General features: G+C 41.6%; 1 protein-coding gene and 1 non-coding gene across 12 annotated transcripts in view; one reads left to right on the forward strand and one right to left on the reverse strand.

Moving 5' to 3' along the window:
* The window catches only part of Anks1a (ankyrin repeat and sterile alpha motif domain containing 1A), a 193,316-nt gene that overhangs the window by 80,086 nt on the left and 101,150 nt on the right, over positions 1–12,080 (reverse strand). For all 11 annotated transcript variants that reach the window (XR_007109327.1, XR_007109328.1, XM_047557091.1 and 8 more), the window contains one exon: positions 8,353–8,473. Coding sequence is in view for 9 of the 11 variants with exons in the window: in XM_047557091.1 (XP_047413047.1) it covers positions 8,353–8,473 (121 nt within the window). In the remaining 2 variants the exon portion in view is untranslated. The remainder of the gene's footprint in view (positions 1–8,352; positions 8,474–12,080) is intronic.
* On the forward strand, positions 4,727–4,800 carry Trnaa-ugc (transfer RNA alanine (anticodon UGC)). The gene has a single exon. It is a non-coding gene; the product is annotated as a tRNA-Ala (tRNA).

Here is a 12,080-nt window from a genome sequence, read left to right on the forward strand (position 1 = left end):
TAATCTTCTTCAGTATGCCAGCTCTGCCTATCAGGTTCCAACTAGCCACGATATCTAATCCTACCCAACTTAACAGCACATTTGCTGTCTTTGTTCCCCTTGATCTCCAACCACTTCCAACACTGGGTATTCAGAGCCATCTGCTTTCTCTTCTGCAGTTGCTGGAATGTTGAGCCCTTCTAAATACTCAAGAAGCAACTGACTGAGTCCTCTATCAATTCACTGAACTCAGTTGGCTTTCAACAGCTACCATGTATTAAGTACTAATCATTCTGTGCCAGACACTGTGCTAGGTGATTTTAATATTTGTAACAATCATGAAGACTTAGCATTCCTTTTTTACATATAGCAACTGAGGCTTAAAGTGGCCAAATGACTCCCTCAAGGTAACTAGCCAATACGAGGGAGAAAAAGAGTTCAAATGCAAGCCTGACTACTGGGCCCCGTCATCCTTTGATTCACTTCTGAGTGAACTGAGATCACCATCAGATTGATTCCTCCTCTCTTTTGTTCTTTCAAACCATTATCTTTATTCATGGCACCTGTACTCTTGGAGGATAATCATGTCCGTTTCCTAAGAAGACTCAGACAAGACAAACTTCCTTAACTATTCTCAATGCCATGTCAATATCTGGTGGTAACTGCATCTCCTCCCACTTGTCTCAGGTAAGTACTGCCCCATGTACCTTGCCAAGGCCTTCTAGGTGCCAAGCACTTTTTCTAGTCATCATCATCTTTCTACATCAATGGATACTATGATTCTGATGCTCCCAGGACCCACTCCTCCTTCTCTGATTATGGAATTTTAATTAATCAATCAATTTTGGTACTTGGGAGTGAACCCAGGGACACTTTACTACTGAGCCACATCCCCAGCCCTTTTCATTTTACTTTTTTTATATTGAGACAGGGTCTTGCTAAATTGCTTAGGATCTTGCTAAATTGCTGGCCTCAACCTTTTGATCCTCCTGCCACCTAGCCTCCAGAGTTGCTGGCATTCCACAGTGCACCACTGTGACTGGTGATTATGGAATTTTTAGAGAGCTTCCCAGTCACCTAGAATAAAGACTACATTTCTCATCTCCTAGATATAGCCATATGACCAAGTCTTACCAATGGGTTATAAGTGACAGTGGTACATGCGACCCTGGGGGACTGTCTTTGAAGTGCCTTTTCCTTCCTGTGCTGTTGACTTAAACCTAAATAGTCCTCTTGGACCCCAAGATGAAAGGAGCCTGGTCCTTGGTTCCTTACCCTTGGACTTCTGTCTTATCCTAACTGTGGTTATCTTGGTGGTTTGCTGTTCGCTGGTCACATTCAGCCTTGGCCTGGAAGACACCGCACTGTCCTAGCTATCCTCCTGTGTTTCTTTCCTTTTGTGCCTCTAAATTGAATCTGTGATTTCTAATCTTAATGTCTCTCTTGAACATCAGACCTCATTTTCAGGTGTTTATAGAGTATTTTTACTTAGATAGTCTCCTGGCACCTAAAATGCCTCAAACTTTAAAACTGGACTTAACATCTTCCCTCAACACACCCTTTCCTCAATTCCCTATTTCTGGTGGCTACAATGCTTTCTTGGTTGTAGGTTCAAACCTCAGCACATCCCCAATACCCTCCCCTCGTTCTTCCACATCTGGTTGTGCAATCCCGTTGATTCCGCCCTCAATATTTCTCTCATCCCTACCCTCCTTCCTGTAACTTTCCAATCACTGTCCCTCTAGTCTGGGCTCTTTTGGTCTTTAGGAGACTCCTCAAGGTCTCTGGATTTTAGGTCATTCCTGCCTCTGGTCCCCCTAATCTAAGATTTCACAATTATGCCTTCTTAAAGTCTGGCTCCTCTCTGGCCACCCCTTCAAAACACTTCAACAGGACTGTACTGTCTCTGGAATAAAGACTGACATTTGAGATGTCTGTGACATGTTGCCCTGGTTCAGGTCAAACCGGATTAGCAGCGCTCCTCACACCAGCTCTCCCTCTTCTCCCATCATCTCACTGCTGTGTGCACCACTCCCTGTGCCTGGAGAGCTCCCTCCTTCCTCCTTGCTTCTGCCTATCACGATTAATTCTCTACTTTAGAGCGCAGCTCAAATGCCACATTCTTTGTGAAGTCATTTCTGATCTCTTGACATAATTTATCCCTCTTTTGAACAGCAAAATTACTTTTTTTTGGTATTAGAGATTGAACCCAGAGGTGCTTTACCACTGAACTACACCTGCAGCCCTTTTTTATTTTGAAACAGGGCCTCACTAAGTTGCTGAGGCTGATTTTGAACTTGTGATCCTCTGGCCTGAGTATCCTGAGTCACTGAGATTACAGGCGTGTGTCACCACACCCAGTTCTTTTTTATGTATACATGTTCATAAATGGTTGTTATAACTTGTGGTGGAAGAAAATGTAGATGCATAGTTCACAAGGATTCCTTGTTCTATAATGTTCAGAAATGTAAGGAGGGCAATTAAATAGCAAGGCTTTTATTTTTGTATTTTTTAGTTGTGGATGAACCTTTATTTTTATTTATTTTTATGTGGTGCTGAGACTCAAACCCAGTGCCTCACACATGCTAGGCAAGCACTCCACCACTGAGCCACAACCCCAGTCCTATAGCAAGGCTTTTGGTAAGAGCATCCCTAATGCAAGAAGGTAAGGGAAGAAGCTGCTGATCACAGGCTTAATTAATAAACGATCTTATTTATATTTTTTTGCCTTTGGGTAAAGCATCCAAACTTACTTAGCAATGGCCATGAAAAGTTAGACTGGACTTTAACACAGGCACCTATTTTGTCCTTTTCCTACAATCTCACTCAACTGGCCAGCAAATGGAAGCACACCTGAGAAAACTCAATCCTGAGCTGGCAAAAAAGCCACAATTTCCACTAGAGGGTTCCCTGAAGACTCAGGAACTGGCAGAGCAGGGTAGTCATGGGAGTAGAGGGAAAAGATAAAAAAACAGTTTCCTCCCCTTCAAAAGGTTTAAAGTCTTCATACTCATGTGCAAAGTGCACAGAGGGAAAGAAATGCATAGCTCTCAGGAATACTGACTTCCCTGCATCCCAACAACCTCGGAAGTGTGAATGTGCTATGCCAGGGAACACAGGCCTCACTGTCTTCAGCCCTCAACCAAGCAATCACTTGACACAGCAGACGCTGAAAAAAAAAAGCACCACAGAGGACAGAAGGACTTTAGGCCTCTTGGCTACTTTCCCATCTGCTATCAAACATGGAAATTTGTCCACTGTTACTCTGAATGGTAATATGTTCAGAATGTCCAGTGACCAGAGTCAAATATTAAAAAGAAACGAATGACTACACTGCACAAAACAGAAAACACTGTTGTCAGTTACGCTCGCCCTGAGTAATGAGTCCCGCCTGAAGACTTATCCTGTATTTGAAACAATTTCAATCACCAAGGAGGAGGACCCATTTGGATAAAACTATGATAAAATGATCTGGGTATAGTGCCATTTTTGGAAATGGGTTTTTGACTTCAAGGATCCATCCAAAATCCAAAGTCTTCTGCTACTAGGTGTTGTCCGTTCTACAGGCACAAATGGCACTGATGGGATTCCACTGGGCAGGACTCTCCTGCATAGCACAGGACGCCGGGCATTTCTTCTTACTACTGGCACCACGTGCCAGTAGCAACTCCCAAAACTTTCCCTGAAAATTCTAAATGCTCCCTGGGGGGGTGGTAGCAACCCTTACTTACCACACTCAAGGTGTTACTATAAATTCTCTTATAATTAATTTTTACAATCTCTTAATTTGTGGTCAAATATTCTTTACATCATTCCTACATGTCATGTTTTTTTCCCCCTCTTCATTGGAATTATCAGAGATCTTTAAAGAAAAAAACAAGTTTTCATTTGAATGATTAAGTCTATCACGTTTTCGTTTCTTTACATCATTAGTCTTGCTTTTCTTCTTTCTTTAACCAAAGTTTAATTTGTATACTATCAAGTATATGAAGTATACGATCCACTTTTGCCTTTATTCTCCTCCTCTACTTTCTTTTATTTATGTTTATTTATTTTCACATATAAATTCAAGGGTATACACTTACTTCTGAGTATCACTTTGGCCAAACATTATAGGTATTTACATGTAATGTTTCTACTATAATTAACTTCTATATTAAAAAAAGAAAAAAATGCAATTCACATACTAAATATTTAATGCTCATCAATAAAATGCACAGCTTCATGAGTTAGGCAGATGCATATTTTAGACAACACCTAAACCAACTCATATGTGTAAAACATTCGAGAGTGATACTATGCTAAGTCAGGCAGGTCTGCAGCAGGATGTGCTCTGTTCAGGGAAGGGTAAGTTGGCTCCACCAACCATGCTGAGTTGTGACTGATCAGCTAATTCTACTCTCCCCTAATTCTTTTGAAGAAATACCCTTATAAGAATACATGGGGCTGGGGTTGTGGCTCAGTGGTGGAGCGCTTGCCTGGCATGTGTGAGGCACTGGGTTTGAGTCTCAGCACCACATATAAATAAATTAAATAAAGGTTCATAGACAACTTAAAAAGTATATGTATATATGTATATATATACATATTTCATATATATGAAGAATATTTATACAGAATGTCCACAACAACATAGTTTACAATAGGGAAATACTGGAGACAGCTTAAATAAACATTCATCAACTGGAAAATAAGAAAAAATAGTTACAGAATATTTAGAGGTTATTAAGAATAAGATAGAGGGGCTGGGGAGATAGCTCAGTTGGTAGAGTGCTTGCCTTGCAAGCACAAGGCCCTGGGTTCGATCCCCAGCACCCCCCAAAAAAAAAAGAATAAGATAGATTTTAAGAACCAAGACAAAATCATATCCATGGACAAAGGAAATACAAGAACAAATTACAAAATAACTTGTGAAATATGATCCTATTTTAGAATAAATACAAACAAAACAACCTCTCACAGTTGCTTCTGTATAAAGATAGCACACTGCCCGAAGCATACGCTACACTTTCAGACTGTGGCCACTGCTAGCAACTGTGAGTACAGAGGAGAGAAAAGCCTTTGCCATCTTATTTTTATTCGCTTCTATATTGTTCAAATCGTTTTTTTTTTTTCTCTTCAGTGACTGCATACTAATGCGATTTTAAAATGTAATTAAAAAATAATTCTCCTGCCCTACCCTCACTTATAGTTTCTTGAATATATTGAGAGGCTGAAAGCTCTTGTGGTCTCCAGAACACAGCCTTTTGGAAAGTGCTTCAAGTAGTTCACAAAAGTTGCATAAGATCATGACCTTAGTGGGAAAGCAAAAAAGACTTAGCATGAACTAAGCCCCGACTTGGTCTGCTGACTGCCTCGCTTTTACCAACCCTGGCAGGTGCTCCTTCCAGGCAAGCTGTTCCTGCCAAGTTGACAGGACAGGTGGCACTTCTGAGAAACAGGCAAGTCCATTTTCATATTTAACATCTCAACCCCTTCTCTGAAAGCGCCTTAAGTGATGCACGCAGCTAGCCCAGAGGTAGGCACGCCCCATTCTATGGTTCCATTAAATCTGCTTCCCACGCTGCTGGATCTCAAGGGGACAGATGTGAGGCGGCAAGTCCTCCTCCTACTCCTTGGCTCCCTTCTTCACCTGGAGAATTCCTGTACTGGGGACAGAAAACCCCACAGAGGACATAATAGCAGCCAGGGAGAACCACTTGTGAAAGTTGTCTAACCTTCCCCTTCATTTCTTTCCAAATGTTGAGCTAGTTATTTGTGGTAGGTCCTAGTGAAGCTTTTGAAAGAACAATGCTGAAGAATTTTCCCTCATGAAGAACCATTTTCAAATTAAATTAAGTTCCTGTTCTGTGGAGGTTAATTTCAGTATGATTTGCTTTTAAGCACCTAGAGAAGCCATCAGTACACTACTCCACCCTCTGTAAATGTTTTAGTTAAAAACCTGCCAACTTAATTGAATGACTTCATACAGTTAAGATGGCAGCTCATCCCAAGCTGCTACACAGATTCTATGCAATCCCAATCAAAATTCCAGCAGGACTTTGTGTAGAAATCAACAAGTTAAATTTAAATATGTATGGAGAGACAAAAGATTCAGAATATCTAAAACAATTCTAAAAAAGAATAATGAAAATTCAAAGGCAATTCAATGCAGTGCTGAAATAACTGGATATATGCAAAAATTATCTCAAATGGACCAACAGACATATGTAGAACCTCAAGTTTGAAAAATTCTATAAGAAAACATAGGAAAAATATTTGTGACCTTATCCATTTTTTTTAAAAAAGATAAATTGCTCATGGTGCCAAACACCTGTAATCCCAGCCATGTAGGAAGCTGAGGCAGGAGGATCACAAATTTGAGGCCAGCCTGGACAACTTAGTGGGACCCTATCTCAAAATAAAATGAAATGGGTCAGGAATGTAGTTCAGTGGTAGAGCATTTATTTATCTAGCATGTTTGAGGCCTTAGGTTCAATCCCACATACTACAAAAAACCAAAAAAATAAAAAAATACATAAACTGAACTTCAAATTCAGAATCTCTGCTCTTCAAAACACACTGTAAAGATGAAGTCACATTAAAAGAACATTAAAGAACTTGTGTCCAAAATATATAAAGAACTCACAACTCAATAGTAAGAAACGATCTGATTTTAAAAAATGAACAAAAAAACTAAGCAGACATTTCATTAGACGAGAAATAATTCCATTAACAGATTCTCAATGAGAGACATGCAAATTAAACTCATTACAAATCTTAGAATGACTAAAAATTTAAAAATTGAATAATATTAAGTGCTAGGGAGGACACATGTCAACTAGCACTCCCACACTGCTGATGAGAATGCGGAATGGTACACCACTCTGGAAGATGGTTTGGTGGTTTCTTTCCCAAGTTAATGATATACATATATATCTAAATATCTATATTTACATATTCACTAGGATCCAGCAATCCTATTTCTATGTATTTATCCAAGTGAAATTCTGTATGCAAATGTTTGTAGCAGTTTTATTTATAACTGTCAAAAGCTCTAAATAACCCAAATGTCCCTCAGCTGGGGAATGGGTAAACCGTGGTATACCTATATAATAGAACTCAGCAATGAAAAGGAACAAATTTCTGATATATGTGACAACACAGATATATCTCAAATGAATTATGCTAAGGGAAAGGGTAAATACTGACTGAATCCATTTATGTAACATTCTGGAGAAAGCAAACTTGTTAGGACAGACGTCAGAGCAGAGGTTGCCAAGGCTAAGGGAGGCTGACTGTTGAGAGGCACGGGAAAATTTTTTTGGTGTGATCAAACTGTTCTGTATTTTGATTGTGGTGACAGTTATACAACTCTATTTTTCAGAACTATAAACAAAATGAATGAATTTTATGTATCTAAATTATGACTTTTCTTTAAAGTTCCAAATGTAAACCATAAAATACAAAACAGACTGCTATGAAAATGACCATGAAAAAGTTTCTACCTGACAGAAGAGAAAATGTTTTAAACAGGACCATTAAAAATAAGGTTTGCAATGTCACACACATATGCACATCTTCTCTTTGCTGTCCCATACCCTTTGAAATGCCTAGCAAAGAGGATATCAAAGGAAACCACCTCATCCCCCATTCTGATCGGAACCCCAGAGGGTCTCAGGACTGGAAGAAGTCATTACTAACACCCCACAAAGGACTTAGTACCTGCACGCTACCTGGAGCTGGGAGAGGCCACGAGACTTCCTTCAAAGCGCAGTGGGAATTGCACTGCCCCTTCTGGTCTGTCCTTGGGAGGACCAGGCTTACAGGATACTCCAGCCACACTCACCTCTGCCACGCAGGCACCGACAGGCTGGCTGTCAGTCCTGCAGCACTCGCTCCCTCACAGAGGAAACTGAATTTTGCAGAGGCAAAGAAAGTAGGCCAAGGCGACGGAGCACTCTAGTTACCGGGTGGCAGCCAATCACAGGCCCCTCCCTAGGAGTGTCTCGCTCTGAGGTCAGGACTCAAAGGCAGAGTCTGTGCTGTCAGCCTGAACCCAAAGGGACCAACTTGCTGGGCCTGTTTTCTACAGCATGGCCATGAGGGTTTATGACTGAGGTTCTAGATCAATCTCTGCTGTGATGTTGGTGGCCCCTTTTCCTGCAGATACCACCTGGGATGACCAGGTGACAAATGCAACCAGGGATGATGTGGAGTTCAGGCATGGAAAATGAAAACCTACAATGTGCCCACCAACCCAGGCTGCCACAAGACCCAACTGCCCCAACCCAAGCAATGATGTGGCTATATGGTCTTCCCCTTCCACCCAAGATCACAAACTTGTAAGACTCTTTCGGAATTGTTGGAGGGAATCAGGGGAGAGGGAAGTACCTTTTGCTTTTCCATCCACTGATACCAGCTTCTTTGTCTCTGCTGTTAACAGCAGCTCATAAGGGTGCTCGTCCTCTTCCTTAGCTGCACTCCCCTGAATCCTAGGTCTGATGGCCAGGACCTGAAAGAGAGAAACACCAAGTACTTCTTGTGCACATGACTAATACCAAGACAGGAGGTGCACAACAAATTTTGGATTACTGCTGTCTTTGCATCTAAGGATCATGGAGAAGAGGAAGAGGCGCTGAATTCAAGTGTCATGTGGAATCATAACTGCTTTTCTGGTTATACACCTATTAGGGTCTGTCCCCCAAAGATTCATGTGCTAGAAGCTTGGACTCCAGTGTGGTGATGATGGGAAGAACTGAAACCTTTAAGAGGTGGGGCAGAATGGAAGGTAATCAGGCCTGTGGGTACCATTCATGAAGAGTGAATGAATCAATGCTGTCTTTGGAGGGTTCTAGCTCTTGTAGGTCTAAATCAGTAGTGCAAGAGTGGGTTGTGACAAAATGAGCCTGGCACCTCCCTAAGCTTTTGCTTCTGAAGGCACTGCTCTCTACTCTTGCAGGTGTTCTCAATATGTGATGCATCTGCCATGTTGTGATACAGCCAGAAGGCCCTCATCAGAACTGAACAGATAGGGCTGCCTGATCTTGGACTTTCTGCCTCCAAAACCATGAGCTCAATAAACCTCTTTTCTTTATAAAGTACCCAGTGTTATGTGTTTTGTTACAGCACTACAAGAGAGACTAGGTCAACACCTTACCTCAAATCTCAATGGTCTTTGATTGGAACACTCCCCTTTCTTAATCTCATTTTATTCTTCAAAAAAAGGACAAAAGTCAACACCTTTCCTTCCCTTGCCTCTCTAATCTCCACAGTGTTCTGCATAATCTCTTTACTGTGGATAATATTTCACAAGTAGCCTTTAACTGTGCTGCTTCATGAAGACCATCTCTGTCCATGTTTCTAACATGTACCATACTAACCAAAGGCTGAAGTCCTCCTCACTTTCTCAAGAGGAAACTAAAGTGACCTCCCCTGAATTCCCAGTCCCTGACATTACTAGAAACAAAGTGGTCGGTAAGTCTGTTTGGGGGAGTCTTCACAGGTTCTGGGGGATGCAGGAAAAGATTTTCCTAGAGCTGTCAACATTTGTGATAAAACTCTTCTAGATAACTCCCACCAATCCCTACTCAGAAGAATTAAGTGGCTAGGAAGTATGAATTTCCATGAGGTAAAATCGCTCTGTTCAATGAGAAGTCCCTGATTCAGGCAGCACAGTGTCCCTGATGAAATAACTGGAGCAGAGATGGTTTCTTCTTCTACACCTGCCAGCATGAGGATTCAGTCAGCTGGGGGCCTGTGGCCACAGTTAGTCATGATACCAGAGTAGCCAAGCGTCCCTTGAATGAAGCCAGGAAAATCATGATTTGTCATAGAGTGGCACGGGGAGAAGGAATGGAGATCCTTGCTCTGGAGGAAAATTCTACTCATCTGTCCTAAGATGCCAATGAGTTTCATAGGCAAATTAAGAATAATCACACACTAGCTATTAGAATAGCAAACAAAGCAGAAAATCTCTTCCTGAGCACCACTAGGGTAAATAATGTATTATGAACAAGGTAGAGATGGGGGGATTTCCAATTAAACCTAAATTAATGATACCCTAAAGTGTGATTCCTCAGCACTCAGAAACCTCTGACCCCGATGCATCCCAACATCATGGAAGTGTACCAGGTTTGGGATTCATCAGAGTTTTGCTTCTTCGAGGCAAACTTCCCACCATATTAAGGTCTAACAAGATGACTAGTACCTTTGGACTAAATGAAAAGCTGCAGTTCCTGTTGGTTAACAAGGCTGCCACTCTAAAGGCAGAATGATAATCTCTCTCTAAGATTCTGCTAAGCACAGCAGGAACCTCCACAAACCACCTGGAAGCTAAAAGCTATTTCATTACAATGAGCCATTTGCCTGTATTACTTATTCCTTGCTTCCTCATAGGAACACAATTAAGGGAACAAAGAGGGACCATTAAGCAGTTCACACTGTGTCAACTTAATACCTCAGGCTTTACAGGCAGGAATGTGTGTTCTGCAGGTTCACACACCCATAGAAGAGCCCTGGAAACCCAATTCCCCGAGTGTTTCACACACAGGAGTCTCAGGAGTCTCATATAGCCCCCGGTGGGCTTCCTAGAGCCCAGATGCCTGGCCCATACCATCTTTTCCTCTCAAACAGGACAAGACCAATGTCTCCCAGAAAATGAAGTTCACTGGACTTGCTTTCATTCTGTGCCTGGCTCTTATGCAGGACAATTGAAAGCAAAGACCACCAAACATCAGAGCTGGAAGAGACCTAACTGTCACAAAACCAGAGCACCTGTCCAGTCCTTTTACTGGTAGATGACAAATCTGGTCCCAGACAGGCGCCAGGTCTTGCCCAAGGTTACACAGAAAGCTCAAAGCAAGAGCCACGGCCACAAAATTCAGTTCCCCTAATTCTGGATCAGACTGGCCTCATTTTCTCTGGCTTTCATTTTTTCTCCATCCAATTTGGAATGCTTTCCATCCTTTAGCTGTCTAATGAGAGTCCCCTGCTCATACCCAGATAATAAAGGCAGGTGTTCTTCCCCTCTTGGTACTGGCCCCTACCAGCTAGGGGATTAAAACCTCACAGTAATGCAATAAATTGCTTTCTTCAAGCCATCCTAGTTCCCACTCAAAAAGCCCAGTGTCATAGTGAATATGGCAATAACTGATTTTCAACAGAAAGGATTCTGCTCTTTACTAAATTACTTCTTAATCTTTTTTCCCCTTTTCCTCCAGGGTTGGCAATAAATCAAAGTTGAAAAAATATATTTTCTTCTATGTGGAAAGCAGAAGTGCTGCTGCAGAGAGAAGTTACAAGCAGTTACTACCTAACTATGACCAGTGGAATGTCCATTTGGGGTGTGGGTGGCTTTCTGGGAAGAGATACCACGGCAGCTGCAGCCTCCAAGAAAGCTAAACGCATCTGAGCACAGAGGAGGCCACAGTCAGTCCTGAACAGCTGGCAGCCCCTTCTGTGGGGCAAAAGCATCCTATCAGGGTGTGCACGTGCATGTGCATGTGCTCTAAATTTTTCGAAGTTGGTTTTGCGATCAGGCATTGCTGTGCTAAGCTCTCCTAGAGCCAGGCATTCTCCAGCTTCCCTTACAGGTTTCTGTGGGTCATCTCATGCTGACAAGCCTCAGGGATAAGGACACAAATGTTGGGGCAGATTGCTTGCCAAAGACAAAACCCAAAAGTTGGGTGAAGCCAGTGTCTCTTGAGATATGAGGTTTATGGCTTCAAAGCTTTGAGAGTATAAGATATAAAGACATACTCTGTGAAAAAGATCACAGAGTTAAAAAAAAAAAGAAAAGAAAAAAAAAGAAAAAAGAAATTAGTACACTTTTGGAGAAGACCTATTCATTTGGACCATGGCCTGTGTATAAAATCTGCCCAGATCATTAAAAGGACAGAGTCAGGCTGCATCACTCATATATTTGTGCACCTATAATTACCAGTAAATAAGTAAATAAGCAAAATTCAGTAAATAAGCAAATTCAGAGTTCTCATGGTCTTCCAAATAATGACTGTGCTGGTCAATATTTCAACAATTCAAACAGAATTCTAGGCTATTCAAAAGTGCATTCTAGAAGATGAATCTCACACAGAATCTCCTATCCAGGAAAATAATATGGA

This window comes from Sciurus carolinensis, chromosome 7, assembly GCF_902686445.1.
Source record: "Sciurus carolinensis chromosome 7, mSciCar1.2, whole genome shotgun sequence".
In the NCBI taxonomy this organism is placed as follows: domain Eukaryota; kingdom Metazoa; phylum Chordata; class Mammalia; order Rodentia; family Sciuridae; genus Sciurus; species Sciurus carolinensis.